This window comes from Rhamphochromis longiceps, linkage group LG10 (genome assembly GCF_057381845.1).
Source record: "Rhamphochromis longiceps isolate RC_006_pf linkage group LG10, R_longiceps_female_GT1.1, whole genome shotgun sequence".
NCBI lineage: Eukaryota > Metazoa > Chordata > Actinopteri > Cichliformes > Cichlidae > Rhamphochromis > Rhamphochromis longiceps.
In genome coordinates, this window is record NC_140566.1 from 11,559,750 (window position 1) to 11,576,765 (window position 17,016).

At 40.3% G+C, this 17,016-nt stretch overlaps 1 protein-coding gene across 3 annotated transcripts in view; it reads right to left on the reverse strand.

Annotated features, from left to right (window-relative positions):
- Positions 1-891: 891 nt before the first annotated feature.
- fgf11b (fibroblast growth factor 11b) overlaps positions 892-17,016 on the reverse strand; it is a 40,707-nt gene continuing 24,582 nt past the window's right edge. For all 3 annotated transcript variants that reach the window (XM_085420162.1, XM_085420161.1, XM_085420160.1), the window contains 2 exons: positions 7,146-7,344; positions 892-7,050 (listed from right to left, as the gene is read on the reverse strand). In XM_085420162.1, the coding sequence (XP_085276288.1) occupies positions 6,914-7,050; positions 7,146-7,344 (336 nt within the window). In that variant the 3' untranslated portion in view covers positions 892-6,913. The remainder of the gene's footprint in view (positions 7,051-7,145; positions 7,345-17,016) is intronic.

A 17,016-nucleotide genomic window follows, 5' to 3' on the forward strand; every position in this document is an offset into this window, starting at 1 on the left:
AGCAGTACACTACAGATGGAAAGTGACTTTCTGTGTGCAGTTTACGGGCTCTCAGGTGTTAATTCAGGTTTGACACAGGTCATTAATTTGCACTGTAAATACAGCATCTTATTAGGAACTAACCAAAACTGTTCTCCTGTTATCATTGTGCTTAGCATACGTTACTCTGCCTGTTGTGATGTTCTCTTGCTACTGCTATTTTTTCTCCTTTTATTGATTGTATCCCAATTGATTTATGTAAATTATGAAATTATCTAAATGATATTGTTCTTTGCAGACTGGTTAACCTCTGTCCATCTTTTAGCTGTTACTTGAAATACCCATGCTGTCTTATAACTACTGTAGTCAACATAGTCTGACCCAGTGCTGTCAACATTACTATTTAAAATTTATCATGAAGGTGCAGTTTATTTGACTAGGAAATGAGGGACGAAGTACAATCTCACATGCTCTTTAGAGAAACAAAGGGAAGAATAGGGGCAGGTCAGCTGATTCATCCTGAGCTGCCACCCTCTGTTATTTGTCTCCCGTAGCTCAACTCTGACCTACATTTAAAAAAAAACAATGAGATACTTCTTTATTTCTAACATAATTGTAACTTGGCTCAAAAACATTTTTTACTTTATGTATTTTTTTGACATTACATAGATCAGACTATGGAATAATAAAAGCAATGTGACTGCAAGGACAAATAAAGGAAAGGAAAAATGTTAATGTCCTACAGCGCATTAAAGGGGAAACTCATTTTGTTACTAGCTAATGCCTTTAAGAAAGATTTAGAAGGAAGCTGAGACAAAAAGAAATCACACAGAAAAATCAGAGAACATTGCTTATAATCATACAAATATATGTTATTTTATTGAATATTATATCAGAATAAGACATCTCCTTTCATTTCATGTAGGAGTTATTGTAGAAATGTACACAGGTCTGATGGCAATCATGGAGAGAGGGTGAATTGAGGGCACGTGTCTGTCGATACTGAGAGGGAGTCATCCGTAAGGAGCCAAAGAACATTAAAGTATGCATGCTTTGCAAAAACCACAAAATTAAGAAAAAAAACAACCCATGTCAGTAATTCTTATTGCAGACTGTCATTATAGCCTGCAAGTTGTGAGTGCAGTTAGCGTGTTAGATTTGTTTCCCCTCCTTGAGTGCAGGCTGGTAGTTCTGGTTGCATATTGCTGGTCTTTACTCCTGCTTTGCTGCTTCTTGGCATATCCAGAAAAGCCAGAACGTCCCTGCTTCTGCTGCTTCTTTGGGCTCTTAGTGCAAGGAGTCCGTGTTTAAATCCCTGGTGACACTCGGGAGGTGCCTGAGGAGTCAGGCCTGCCCTCTGTGGATAATCGGTGCCAAGGCCAAGTGTTATTTATGGCTTCTTTATCTTTTTCATTTTTTAAAGTGTTTGTTTGTTTTTTGGAAGACAACGAGATCAGTTTGAGAGAGAGAAGTTAAGAGTCTGTAAGAACAAGAGTGGGAAACCGTCTGGAAGACTCGTGTGACCGTAAGTCTGATGCCACCAAGGTCATTGCTGAACACGTTTTGGCTTTAGAAACTGTTCTGCTGTTTTTATTTTATCTTTCTGACTCGGTCACACAGTGAGATTCTTTTTGGGGGAAGTTTCCCCATCGGTGTAAGTTCAACAGTGCTGAGCAAATACAACAAATAAAACCGAGCAAGTCCAACCAAATAGGAACAATTCTTCATAAAAACAACATCAACGAAAAACATGAAAAGGTATAACAACAGAAAGGCAGTAAAAAAAAGAGTACAACACTAACACAGTTAGTACAGTTTTAAGAAAATGAAAATATGTGTTAGTAGATCAGATATACAATATTTGTTAGTATTAACATATATGTAAACTGACAGCATCCTGCACATATAAACCATCCAGACGACTTCTGTTGTCTGGAAGCAGTCTGCTACCCTGTGTAGATTCCTCACATACTCAGGCATTCCTGAAAGATGCCATTCACTCACTGAAACAGCAGAAATATCAGCATACTCCACAGGTTCAGCATATTTGGCTTTGTGCATTCTGCACATTAAACAAATCCTTATTCAGAAAGAACTATTAAAAAAACAATGTTGCAGCCAAGACTCAATTTCTGTTAGTGTCCTGTTTTGAATATTTAAAACGCTTGGAACAGCGAGCGTGGCACACATCCATTTTGTACTGCTGTAATTCCAGGACTGATTTATAATTTATTTAGGATGGTTTTTGAGGTATTTAGTTGGCACAACTGCCTTCAAAAATGAGATCCATCAGTTTGAACCCCACTTAGGTTATGCAAGAGGGAAAGGATTTTTAGAAAACTGTATTTTATAATGGTGTGCATATTGTGTTATCCAATTTATATTAAATCTCTTGTGTATGGACCACTGTCATGTACCATTAGTGATTGTTTGTGAGTTGTAATAGATAAAATAATTCATTGGGATAGCATTAATCAAATTCAGTGAGATGCTGCATTTTGACTATTTAAACTTACAGCATAGCAAGGCGGTGGCATCAAAACCACATTAGGAACCCACGACGAGCACATTATAACCACATTAGGGTATGATGCAAACAGCCAAATGTCATGATATATTGCCATCTTATTAAAATTCTGTGGAAGGAAAAAAAATTCTTGAAGTTATGCCTTCAGCACTGTGGCTTTCTGCCCCTGATTAAAAATTCTGCCTCTTAGCAACCAACTACATCCATTAGAGGGTGCTAGTTAAACATAATTTTTCCCTTTAATTTGACAAACTCCATGGCGCACATTTCTGTACTGTGAATGCAGGTTAAGTTGGTTCACGGTTTTGTGGATTTTTGAGGATCATTAGTGTTCATTAGAAAGCAATAAGAAAATCCTGCATTCAGGTAAAATAGATTTTGTAAAATGTAAAACTCAAAAAGGTGCATGGCTCAGATTGAATTTGTGTAGCGCATGGATAAATGCTATGCCTGAAAAGGCCGTTTTGTTTTTGCGCATGTCAAATGAAATGTTACCAGGGTTTGCTGCAAAGAATTCCCTGGATGTTGGTTAGTTATTGTACAGTGCAGTAAAACTGCTGCTTCTAAGGTTCAGTTTACCTTTGGTTTAACTGGTTTACTTTTCGCAGATGTGTGTCTCGAAGCAGACTACGGCTACTGATGCTCACACTGTTCCAAAATGAGAGAAAACTATTTATTCATCATCCAGTGTAAAAGCCTCCTCCACCGGGGGTTGTCCATGTGGCTCCTTTGTTGAGTTTACAGGTTGAAATCAAACAACAGCCCTCTGAGTTCATCATGATCAAATGGATTTCCCTGTCTTTGGCAGACCTTGGGGAGATTTTTGCACCTATTGCAGGGTTGATGTTTTTTTCGTTTGCGTTTTATTGAGTCTATCGATCATTGTTTCAGTCTCATGCCCTTTCTTTTTTCTCGCCTCTCTGTCTTGTCTTACCATACTGTTAGTCATAGATACACACACTCACACACAGAGACCTTATAAAGACACTAAAGGTATGCACACCTACACAGGCAATGTGATGTTGAGAAGAAACTTAATGGGCTGTAGGTACTCGGTTAAGGGATCTGTGTGGGATAGGGATTACGACTTTAAACCTCTCATGTGTGGGCACGCAGACTATAACATTTTTTTTTTTTTTTAATTTTCTGTGTCACCACCTTACTGTTAGCTTTGCGAGACCTGTATTCATAAATGTATTCTCACTTGCAAAGCAGAACAATTCAGACTTTAAACTACAATAACAAAGATCCTCTTAACAGCTTTTCTACTTTTAGGACCACCATGTCTTTTTCCTCTCCTAACTTTTCCATTCAAGAGCATGACTAGTTTCACTTAACAGCTGCATTGCTTAACTTCTCTACATTGCAGAACATTGCTTCATGGCCATAAAGCCATACTTTTCCATTTAGCCCCTCTGGTAAAGCATTCAACTTTGTTCTTCATTTCACGTCAGACCTGACATTCTCTGATCTAGGCTGTCTACTTGCAGTATCACCATCAGACAACTTACTGTGGCATTCGTCATTACTACAGAGGTGAGGACTGATTGGCTTTTGGGACTAAGGAATCTATGGAAGAATTTGGATCAAGCGACAGAGGGTGCTGAGGGTTATTTCTTAAAATCTTCTTTAAAAAATGAACTGGAGCTTCAGAAATATACATTTTTATACTCCTTTGTGTTTTTAAAGTTCCTATTAGTTGCAAGTCTGGTAAAAAAAAAAAAAAAAAGCTATTACATCTCATTCCTTTCCTGTCAGTCATTCACTGCGTTGGGCTTCAAGTACTTCCCTTTCATAGAGTGAACTTGTGATCAACTTCAGAATTCAAAATCGTGTGCTGCCTGCTGTGCAGACACATTTATATCATGCAGTAGTTAGTAATGCATGGTTAGAACCCATACAAGGCTGTACCAGACTCCTCCGAGAGGCAGAACATTGGGTTTCCAAAATAGATATTTGTAGGTCTGCAATGCAAGGACAAAATATCCAAATTTAAACTGAGTGAAGCTCCCTCTGGAAAAGCCCAGAAAAATGAAAGACTTGATAAAAAAATGAAAAGCCCTCCAACTAATTTCCTCCATAGACCCTCTGTCCTAAATAGCACACAGTGCCGCTTTGTCTCACATTCATTATCATACCCACATGCCGCGCGCAATCCTGCCAAAATTCTTGCTTACTTTACTGCACACATTCCTTATCAACATTCCTCAAGAATACACCTCCTAATCCGTCACTCTTCCTAAATAACCGCCACCGTGTGATGACTTCTTTACAATTCCGCACACAATTTCCGACTTACTTTTCACCCTCAATACGGCACATTCGTAAAGCCTCTATTTCACTTTCTGTAGCATGTCTGCACATTTGCACATTATGTGACCATTCAAATTAAACTCTATTGCCAATGCACAGAAATTCCTAGAATTATCGGGGAATTTTTAGCAGCCATCTAATAGGCATTTTTTTTTCCCGTTTGGCTTCCCCATCTCCCAACATTGCTCTTTCCTGTCATAGCAAGGGACTTAACGCTGTCTGTGTTTGTTGGTAGTATCCATGCACCATTCACTTTGACTGAACATTGTGGTGACATTTGTTTTTCCCCTCAGTGACTTACCAGAGCAGACAGCACCCAACAGCAGCCATTACTGAAATATCCCTGACATCTCCCATTTAGACACCTTGTATCAGGTCAGTTGCATACAATTCTAAAATTGCATGCAGTTCAGTCTCGATGCAATCAAAATACCGGTTAATTGAAACTAAAAAAAAAAAGTTACATTTAATGAAGATTCCTTTGAGGACACTCATTCATTTAAAATATATACACATCACACAAAAGATGTGATGAGTGGTACAAAGTATCACCTATTCCACGACACAGACATGTCAAAGACATTGTGCTGTGTCTGAAGGACATAGTAGAGGTTACCCACAGTTTCTCTTTCTATCCTCTGTGCATGCACTCATTCACAGAGAATCTTACCTCACATTTATACTCTAAAAGACAGCGACATAAGGGGGTTAAAATACAATCACAGCAAGACGTTCACTCAGACAACTACATTTTTGAGGGCAATTCTTCCAAGGTGATTTGATAAAGCTAGTGAGTGGATAAGCTGCCAGACATCCTCAGAATAACAAGTGCTCCAACTCAGAGGCTCCTTCGGCTTTGATGTTGGGCTTCAAACCTGGCTTTACTCTGACAGCAGATGCCGAGCAAAGTGTACACTGGCGTGCTTTTTCAGGTGACTGATCCACCCTGGGTTTAAAATATGAGCCAGTTGTTTCATTTGTAGCCTTTAATGAGCGAGCGCCATAATTAGCGATCACCCGTTAGAGATTACTGCAGTAGAAAGAGGGTGTCATGCACTGTCTCACTTACTTATGCTGCCCCTGTTTTTGATTTTGCTGGTATAAATATTGCTCAAGCCTTTTGACCCTTTCCATTAGAGTCTGGAAAAACAAAAACAAAAATACATGAAAGTAAATTATATTTTATGGCTCATCTTCCCAAGAAGAGTAGCTGCTTCAGGTTATTAATTTATTTTACTGGGAACCACTGCTTACACCTACACCAAGCAGTTCCTTGCTCCTGAACTTTATAGCATTTGTTGTGAAATTCAAATATTCCGCTTTCTTATCTCCAGCAGGACTGAAGCAACCATCCCCACCTCTCTGCTTATTCAATATAAGGTTTTTAGCATCATCCGGTTATTATCACAGCTAGCAAAGAAAGCAAACAAAAGAGGAAAAGGATTAGTTTTTAGTTGCTGCTGACCTGACCCGACCCAAGCTTCCTGCAGATTTCTTTCGTCTCTAAGCCATATCATCTCACTTTGAGCTTTAGTTGACCTTAGTGATTAGCTGGTAGGCAGATGGTGGGTGGAAAGCTGGCTGAGCCACACTGTCACCAACTTTAGGGCTCAAGAGGGAGCCCATGGGTGAGGATTATCCTGCGGAGTCAGTGCTGGATGTGTGTGTGTGTGTGTGTGTGGTGACTATACAGTACAATAGAGCTGATGATGGGGAAGGCATATGAGAAAAGATGAAACTGTCAGCAGACAAAGAAGCTTGATCCTGACGGAGAAATAAATGGGGCTGCACGTAAGCAAATCACAACAGGTACAGAAAGAAGTGACACTGGGAGAAAGGGTGGGGTGGCGGTGGTAGGAGTTCTGGCTCAGACCCTGGGCTTTCCTTTCACTGGTTTCAGGTGAGGGGGGACTCCTCTCTTAGGTCTTCTTGGCTGCTGATGGACTGCTGACTCTTTATCCCTCAGCATCTTGGAGTGCACTTCTGGAATGAGGTGGCCGCTGAGCACCATTCCCCCAGCCACCCTCAGTGCATAGTGGGCAACTTTGTTTCAAGTGTCACTGCTACCCTTTGTCCCACCCTCATTCTCCTGTGCTATGAGGCCTCAGCCTTGGGAGCTTCTTTCTGTCCATTCTTTAGGGACGGCGAATCTGATGTCTTCACCGTCTTCCGAGGTGGGCTCACTGGCTCACTGACTAGCTCGTGTAGCGATGGCTCCTTATACATTGCAACTGTGTAACAAAGATAGGAGTCGTCAGTTAGCAATTTAGGTTAATGATTAATAACTGAGAAATAAACTATTTCAGTATAGTTTTTTTAAATATACCCTCTATAACTTTAGGCAGGAAGTGTGCCGCTCCCTTGGTCTTCTTTACCCGGTTGCCCTTCATGACCTGACCGTCACGGTTGATACCGATATACCAGGAGCGGCCAGACTGGGTCTGCCGATAGAGCATGGAGGAGTACGTAACGTAGTAGTTCTCAAACACGCTCTCTTTGAACCTGCACTCAGGAGTGAAGTGCTCCTGAAACGAGATATGGAATAGGAGAAGAATTGCATTCATATTGTCAAACTGAACATAACAAGAAAAAGTAATCTGCAAATGTGATGAGAATATTTCTAAATTATCGCAAGTCTTTGAACTTGGACTACACTGCATGTCAGCCCAGACTAAAAAGGAAACAGAAAAAAAACAAAAAGAAAAATATGGGATGCATACTGTGAAACACATTAATGAGGTGGCTGTTTCCGGAGGGAAAGGAAGGATAGAATTAGATCTGAACTTGTGTTTCTTTGAGAGCGTGGATGTTCCGGTCTTTTAAGAACAGCAAGAAAAGGTGCAGACTATAATATAGATGTGAGAAAAAGCATTAACATCTCTGCTAAACATAACAACTACCCAAAGGGAAAATGCATAGATGGAAAAAGAAGATGAAAGACACCTAAACAATGACACCAACACACCGTGTGCACACATACATTGCTGTGTGTACATATAAATGACATCAAAGTGCAGGAACTGCTTCGGAGACATCACAATATGCTGAGCCTGGGATGATTATAGGGGTGAGGATAATACTGGTAAAGTTTACCAGTGTTTGGAATCACTGTTTCTGCAATATGTATGCCATAATTGGTTATGACATGCATACCGCATTTAATTTGTGTTAAGCTTATAATTATGACATGCATAAGAAGTTGTTTTTAATGTGTTTCCTGGTTAAATAAAAGTTACATAGACAGAGACGCCCATTGCAGAGTCAAACACCACAGTTTCCAAAAAGTAGACACCTATGTGGAAATTACCCAACTGCAGTTGGTTAAAATTATTATTCTTTTTTTATCAATGTACAGTGGCAGTTACTAGTTAAAAGATGTTACGAAGCCACAATCCGCTACCCAAAATTTCAGCCCTGACAAATGGCTGCACCACCGCCTCTCTTTAAACCCTCTTTTTTGCTCTCTTTGTAATTAGATGTTGTAACATGATGTAAAGTAAATGGCTGAATTTCATTTAAAAAAATACAATAAAAATCAGTGAAGTCAAGTGTAACTATATTCTGTACTGGGACGTGAACGCCAGCATGGAAGAAGCTAACGCTACAGCTGCTAGCACTGCAGAGGCCAAACTAATCTGAAGTTCTGCACATTTCAGCGACACTTCTAGCAACGGTAACGTTATATTAGCTATTAGGTCTGGCTTTGGGGACAGGGATGGGGACACCCTTTTGCGCCTGGGGACAGCTAGACTGGGACATAACGATAAATGTGTTTAACAGTTTCAGCTCTTAAAATGCAGACTGAATACTTATTTGACCAATATTTAATTTTGTATTTTTAAAGCATGCTCACCTTCAAATCTTTTCTCAGGATTTTGTATCTTTTTCGACAATTAGAAGACTAGTTGCCAATAACATCCTTAGTTAAAGGCCCGGTGGAAATAGTTTTTGTTTCTGTAGTTAAATTTAACCTGTTGTGACAACAATATAGCATTTTCTTTTTGACATATAGTGAGTGCCATTTCTTGAGCATAGAACATAATGGCTATAACACTGCTAGCATTAGCTACAGCAGAAACAAGCAAAGAAACGGCACAGCCAAAATACCAAAGTTGAGCATAACGGCACAGCCAAAATACCAAAGTTGAGCATTTAAACCAAGGGGTGGTCAAAGGAGCTTGCAAAGAAAAGCGTCTGGACTTCTTTAAGTTACTTGAAGACGTTTCCAGATATAAACCTAGTGAGAGTAACCCACTAGGTTACTCCCACTAGGTTTATATCTGGGACTCTCCACCATTTGACCTTAGAACTGAAGAAGCTTCTCGGATGAGAGGTGAAACGTCTTCAAGTAACTTAAAGAAGTCCAGACGCTTTTCTTTGCAAGCTCCTTTGACTACGATGACCTGGATGACTGAGAACCTTCACAGACAAACCAAGGGGTGGTTTCTCAGTGGCCCAAATTAATGAATTGACTTAAAACAAAACATTTTTTTGGGCAGAGTCAACCCTGAGGTGTGAGAAAGTTCACATCTATAGGACCTCTAAATCTTAGAAAAACAGGTTGAAAACAAACTAGATTTTAAGGGTCACAAACTAGTATTACATTTATATTTACGATACATGTTTGGGTTTTTTTTGTTGGTTTTTTCCAGACTCAAATTAAACAACAGAAAGATCTTTCACCCTGCAATCCCCTAAATGAGATTATTAATATAGGCCACTCTCATGTAATGCCAATTGTCCGTGACTGGCCAAATGTGTATAGACAACAGAAAATCAAATTAGAAGAACTTGGATCATGTCCAACAGTTAAACCATTCTTTGTAAGTGATCATGTCCCTGCAGCACTTTCCCTCTCTCTGTACTCAGTGTAAGGGCTACTGAACACTGCATAATGTTGGCTGGTGAGATTAACCAATTGTGACAGATATACATCACTCTTAGTCTCCATCAGGGTCTGGACAGAGTCTGTCCCCTGTCAGAGAGCAAAGCCAATCTGTTGGATTGATTAAGTGAGAGCAGCAGGCCAGAAATGGCTGAGTGGAGAATTTCTGAGACTCGGGACAAACAGTAGCATCAAACTTGGCGTAGACACGTTTTAATAAAGAGACATAAGAGACCTTCAGTTTCAAACTTATCACAGATCATCAACTTTCTGCTTTATAGGGGAGTTTTATCCTTTAGCAAGGTATTTCAGGACTGTGTGTCCTCCCTCCATTTATTTCTGACCCACTGCTCCACCAATGTTCATGTCCATTTCACTGCCACCTTCCTACCATATGAAAATAAGCTTCTACCCTTAACTCAACAAACACTCCTGCTACCACCACATTGCAGAGCTATTTTAAGATCCACTGACAGGTTTGATATCTTCTGCTGTGCTAACACAGAGGATGGGATCGATAGATGATCTGCTTCATTCATTATTAATCAGACCAGAGAGCAAGAGGGTGGGAAGTGCAGGAGACAGAAGGGGAAAGGTAGGGGAGACAGGAAAGAAAGCAGAAGATCACTCAGAGAGGACAGAGGGGTTGGTGGGTAATAAAGGAGATTAAGAACTGAGAGAAAGGGAGATCCCTATTATCCCCCAGGACCAAAAGGAGCGCACGCTGAGCTGACAAGGGCTTTAGTCGTCAGCACCCCACAATCTAACACTCACATTCCTCTGGAAACAGAACCCATTACTACAGCGCAATGCCCCTTAGTTCAACCTCTGAAATGACACCAGTGATAACCCCTCTCCCAAGTCATCCTATAATTACCCTTCATAATCACGCCCCTGAAATTAGTCTAATGATAGAACTCATGTTTTCTGTACTTCATTCAAGTAGTCTCAGAAGATCTAAAGAAAAACCATTCTGCGAGAGCAGGCAGGACAGTAAAAAAATGTCCTTATAATACAAGGATTTTTGATGATGACCTACCGCAGTGGCTTCTATTGCTCTCCCTAATGGATACAAATATGTTACTGTAATTATCGCCATCTCTCAAACTCACCTTGAGGTAACCTTTAGACCCTAGCAAAACAATAGTTTCCGCTCCCACTGACAACATCACTCAAGCCACCAACGTCTGCAGATGAATTATTGCTAATGATGTGTGGAGCGTTGCACATTTTAAAGAGCAATGAGGGAATATTTCCATCTAAGTGGTGGGTACTTGGACTGAAAACGAAAAAAAAATCTCCTTCTTTAACCGTGACTTATTCGGAGACTTGGCTAGCTAGCTTCCCTCTTCATGTGTCGCAAGCCAAAAAATTAATGCGAATGAAAGCAGATGAGAAAGATAATATGTAGGGTCCGTGCGGAGAATTCCTAAGATGGGTAGAACCTTTTTATGATGCAGAGTATCATCCAGACCTTCCCCGCCCACACACGCAACCTCCTTCCTCATTCCTTGTGTGTGATTACATCTGTTCTACCTGCTTCAGTAAGCTTTGCTCTCCACCACGACCATACTCTGGAAGTGCATCAAGCCACACTCACACACTCACAGGGCAGAGTTCCCTAATCTTACCCTGCAGATAATTAGGATATAGGGGACAGGAGTGAGGTTGTGACTAATTAGAGAGAGTAATTCCATGCATGATATGTAATATCTTGTTCACTTTAATTTCATCATGCATGTACAAGCATGAAATCAGAACTGATGCCCCTGAAAATATAGCTCTATTTCTGTAAACCAAAACATCATTTGCATTTATCATGTTAAAACATTTGCAGTTCCCCATTTAGACAGCAGGGGTCATAGTGTCATGCAGGCTTCCTGCATCTATTAACTGGCCCATCAACTCCTTGTGTAATCTATGGGAAACTGTGAAATGTGCCCAGCTCCAGTAATCCCACTACATTCCCATAGTTCTGCATCACTGCTGCAGCAGCCCACTCACATGACAACATGAAATGTAAAGCTCATCCATGCAACATTCACCTAGTACACACACATACATGCTCTCTGCGTTCAGGAAGCCTTCCACCTCCCCCTCCCCAGCAGGGCATGTTGCTGATGTTGTTTGTCAAGCCAGATGTGGATGCACTATGACACGACGAGTTACATAAGTCAGTAGACTACAGAAGCTTATTAAGAGGGATTCAGAGAGGATGAGAATACTGTCTAGCACCACACATGTATGATCTGTCCCTAATGCAGTCCGGGGAGAAATGAAGCTCACATGACAAGAATAGAGTGGATGATAATGTGCTGAGACTCGTGGCTCTGCAGTGCTGATTGATAGCTGGAAGTCCCTTGTCAATATAATGCTGCTGAGAGTGGAGCTGTCGCTGACATTCCCTTCTTCCACCGTCGGCGACAGCGGTGACTGTTCCGCACTGCCCGCTGCCTTTATCAGAAAACCCTCTGCTTTAAATATTCTGGGACGCAGCACTGTGGTTAATAGCTATTCCATACTAGGGCTGCCACAAACGATCATTTTGATAGTCGACTAGTCACCGATTATTTTTGCGATTAGTCGACTAATCAGATCATCATCCATTGGACGTAAAACTACAGCTTATTGCACCAGCAGCATCTGCTCTTATATAACTATCATTAGCTTACAGCTTTAAGTGTTTAAGGTCTGTGCTAACTAAAAATAAAGACAAGATGATAGTTTATTAAATTTTAATGAAATTTGCAGATTGTTTCGGTGAAGTTTAATGAACTCCTTGCTATCTAAAATATAACAGGACACTGGAGTAAATTCTCCCGCATCTCACACTTCTGATAATCAGCTGTCTGCTTGACGTTTATTCAGCTGTGATTAAACTATAACTTTAATCTCAGCCAAACTGATTTACTCAGGAACAAATAAAATACTAAAAAAAAAAGCCAAACAATAACATTTTAAGTTATCTAAGTGACTCATATATATTTAACCTGAGTAGCGAAAGACGGCAGTGGGTTTGAAAACGATTTGCGGGGAGTCCGGTGTTCTCACGGCGCTAGTGAGCCTAGCCCCCGGCTCGCTAACGAGCTAGTGGGTAACAGATGTCTCCGAAAACGTCGGAGCGCTTTTGAAAATATGTGGTGTCCTGATAAACTGAGCAGATATTTGAGGTTTACACAGCTACATTCTCGCCTGAAAATATGTTAAACGTTTATTTTGTGACCCAGAAAGAATAATAAGAGTAACATTAAAACTAACTAGCTGCTGCCATTGTTGGAAACTGCGCTGGGCCGCGCTATGAATTCTGGGACACAGCTGTTTCTTCTTCTTCTTCGGGGTTTAACGGTAGCTGACATCCTTGTACATGCAATGCTGCCATCTTCTGTTTCAGTCCGTTATTACACTCTTAAATCCTGCCACTTATTCCTGTGTCTTTTGTGATCTTACAAAGCTTCAAATGACGCGTCGACTATTAAATCAGTCGTCGACGATTTTGATAGTCGACGTAATCGTGACTAGTCGACAAATCGTGGCAGCCCTATTCCATACAGTAGCAAATCGGATAATGTATCCTGACTATTTTGGTAGGAGAGCCACGGTACAGGCCGGCTCATGAATCCATCACAAAGAATAGGATTTTTGCCTTTCCTAAGTGCTCCTAATTGGCTGCCTTGGAAAAATGTCCTGCTTTATTGTTACATTTCTGCACTCTGCCTCTTTTCTTTGGCTCTGGCCAATTATTCTCCCTGCTGCTTTTTCTAATGTCCACATTTCCCCCTGTCCTGTGATAAAAGCGATGCTATCAAGCAGTGGTGCTGTCCTGCATCTCAATGTAATCCTTTCATGAAAAAGAATAAGAAGGACACAGGTTTTCATCAATACCTTCTTCACTATTCTTCTCCCTTTCCTGTGTCTGTCTATGTTTCGTCTCTTTTGGTGCCGGTCTGTTCTAAACACACCCATCAATACTTTAGTATCTTTTAATTAATTAAAAGACTTGGACACCACACTATTTAATTGCATATATATATATATATATATATATATATATATATATATATATATATATATATATATATATATATATATATATATATATATATATATATATATGTGTGTGTGTGTGTGTGTGTGTGTGTGTGTGTGTGTGTGTGTGTGTGTGTGTACTGACTAGTTTTGACCAGCACATCTTTGGCCAAAACTTGCTTGTTGATGGTCATGTTAGCCTTCACTAACACAAGCTCTTTTCTCCCTCCCTCTCATTCTCTCTCTCTCTCTCCGTAGCACATACACACACACTGTTTCTCTCTCTTTTTCTCAGTGTCCATGAGGAGTTTTTCCAGAACACATAGATTATAAAATGGGGCAGGAACAAGCGAAGCTCTATTTTTGTATCGGAGCCAGCCTTTTCCTGTTGTCACCCACAGGTAGTGAGGTTGAGATTTATGTCTGAGACAACGCTACTGTTGACTTCCTTCCTCTGTTTTTTCCAAGTCTGGCTCAACAGCCACACACTGCTGTATATGCATGAGGCAGGGGCATGAGAAAATTTTCCCTTGAGCATGCAGAGGCAAAACCTTCTAATAACTAACATAAGTGGCAGAACAAGCAGTGAGAAAACACTCTGTTAGCCACCTCAGCTCTGTTGTGACAGCCAAAAGCATATGTATCACATAGAACGCTGTCTGAGTAAAAAAAAAAAAATCTGGCATCTTTTAAATGAAAAAGATGATTTACATTTAAACACAGCACAAAGTTGTGTAGACATTTGCCAAATGCACTCACTCAAAGAACTAAGATTAAATAAAATAAAATGAGACTACTAATGTTTCAGAAATTAGAACATGCTTTATGGCCAAAAGAAAATCATGTTCTGTTGTACTGCACCTATATGAGCCCATAACTGTGTGTAAAAGAGAGGAATCTCTCCGAAAGAAGTCAGTTTGGGATGTACTACAGCTATCGACTGCTGCTGAGGAAATCCCTTCTCTCCTCTTCGCACAGAGGAAAGGCACCAAAGTCTAATGCATGCTAATCAGGGGCTGAGAAGATAATAAGAGATGTTGCAGTCCATATGCCAATATTCAAGATTTGACTCTTTTATGCACAGATGGTCCTCTCGCATTTATATGCATCGATGCACACTTGCATTCACTGATTTTGCATGTAATTTTCTGTTCTTGAAAGCAGCACATATAACCAGTAGAGAGAAAAGATCCTAGTTATACAACATACATGAATAAATAAATGTGTTTTTACAAATGGGTGCATGAGTGATTCAATATTTGTACTTTTTCATAGCTAGGATATTGACACAAGGTGAAAAATGATCAGCTGTGCACAGTCTAACTTTCTAGTGACTTTAAGATAACCTGGTCTTTGTTATTTATAGCAACAAATGTAACTTTATCATAGAAAACAAAGTTGTCACAGTAAGGTGTAAAGAGTCAACATTTCCTGTAGTAGTCATAAATTTTTAAGCATGTAGCCATGGTTAAGTGATTTGACACTAATCGCATGTAAGCAGTATTGCAAGCACTGTCCAGAGTGCTGATCAGACTTTATCCTCTTGAAGTGACACCAAAGCTGTCCAAGGTGCTGACTGAAAGAGTCAAGTGTTCTGAGACAGACGACATTGGAACTATCCATCTGCCCTTTTTGTCCATTCCTTCACTTCTTAAAGTATAAACTATTTAGTTAAAACTCCCAGATGAGTTGGTACTGTATATGCTTGGTCTCAAAGCCTGAACATTTTATTTTCTTAAACAGTGAAAGGTCGACTTTTAAGAATATAAATGACTTCAAATAAATACTTAAATATCTAAAGTGGTAAAATGTAATATATACATAAAACAGAGACCTGGGACACATTTCTGAAAAATAAATTGTTGTATTTTGCTACTAAGCATTGCCTCACATATTCTAAGTTGACAGGATATTTATTTTGTTGTGGAGTATTGCCACAGTGTGGTATTGCTACTTTTACGTCAGTTAAGGATCTGATGACTTATTTCACTACTATGGAGCAAAAACTACAGAACTGTACAAGTGTTGAGCTATCTCTTATTATAACTTGGAAAATTGGAAAAGGGTGTAGCAATCTATTGAAATTTGTAAATAGAGCATCCATCCATCCATAAGCAGAGTAACCCCAACCTCACTCTTTGGCTATTGTTTTAGATGTACAGCAATTGTTTTTAAGTATGCTATAGAAATAAACATGACTTGACCTCTTCCAGCTCTACCGGGGGATATTGAGGCATTTCTAAACCAATCGAGAGATTTAAACTCTCAGTGTGCCCTCCTCTCAGTAGGACATGCCCATAACACCTTACCTAGAAGGAGGTGGTTTGGACATCCAAATCAGATCTCCAAACCACCTCAACTGGCTCTTTTCAATGTGAAGAAATGGCGCAGGGCTGTCCAACTCCAGTCCTCGAGAGCTACTGCCCTGCACCTTTTAGATGCATCCTTGTTCCGATACACCTGAATCAAATGAATGGCTTGTTACCAGGCCTTTGCCAAAGCTGATGGCATGCTGAAGAGAAAATCCAATCATTTGATTCAGCTGTTTTGGAGTAGGGACTGAAGTTAGACACCCGTCGAATGGTGGGTGTACTCCAAATGAATGAGCTCCTGATGCTATTTTACCATGCAATTGACATGATTGAATGCCTTCTGTAAGTCACAAGGCACATAAACTCGAGGGGCTAACTCTGATATACGCTTAAATATCCTCTCCAGTATCCTGGCATGAAGCTTCCCAGGTGGGCTGAGGAGTATGATCCCCCAATAGTTGGGGCACACTCTCTGGTTCCCTTTCTTGAATAAAGGAACCACTAGTTTTTGAGATGTGGTGGTCCTTGAAGGGTTCCACCAACCATTGTGGTGCCTCTTGAGGTCTGGCCTCTTGAGGTCACTCCCTATTGTTCCCAGACTTTCCTTCCATTACAGAAGGCAAATCAGTGGGGCCACTTTTGTGCTGCTGGCCATCAGATACTTTCCAGATGGTTTTACATGGTGGATCACAATCTGATGGAACTTTTCTGCTTTCATATTTCTATTAGTTTTGACAAGATCCCCAGCACCACTGGCTGAAATTCATCCCCAAAACACGACAAAGCCTCCACCGTGTTTTACTGATGGCTGTACATACTCACTGTTGTACCACTCTCCTGACCTCCACTGTACATACTGACAACAACTTGAACCAATTTTTTTTTTTAACTTGGATTCATCACTCCTTAAGACCCAAGTACCTCTGACTTTCAGTCCAGTTCTTGTGTAATTTGACATACCTCAGGCTTTTATC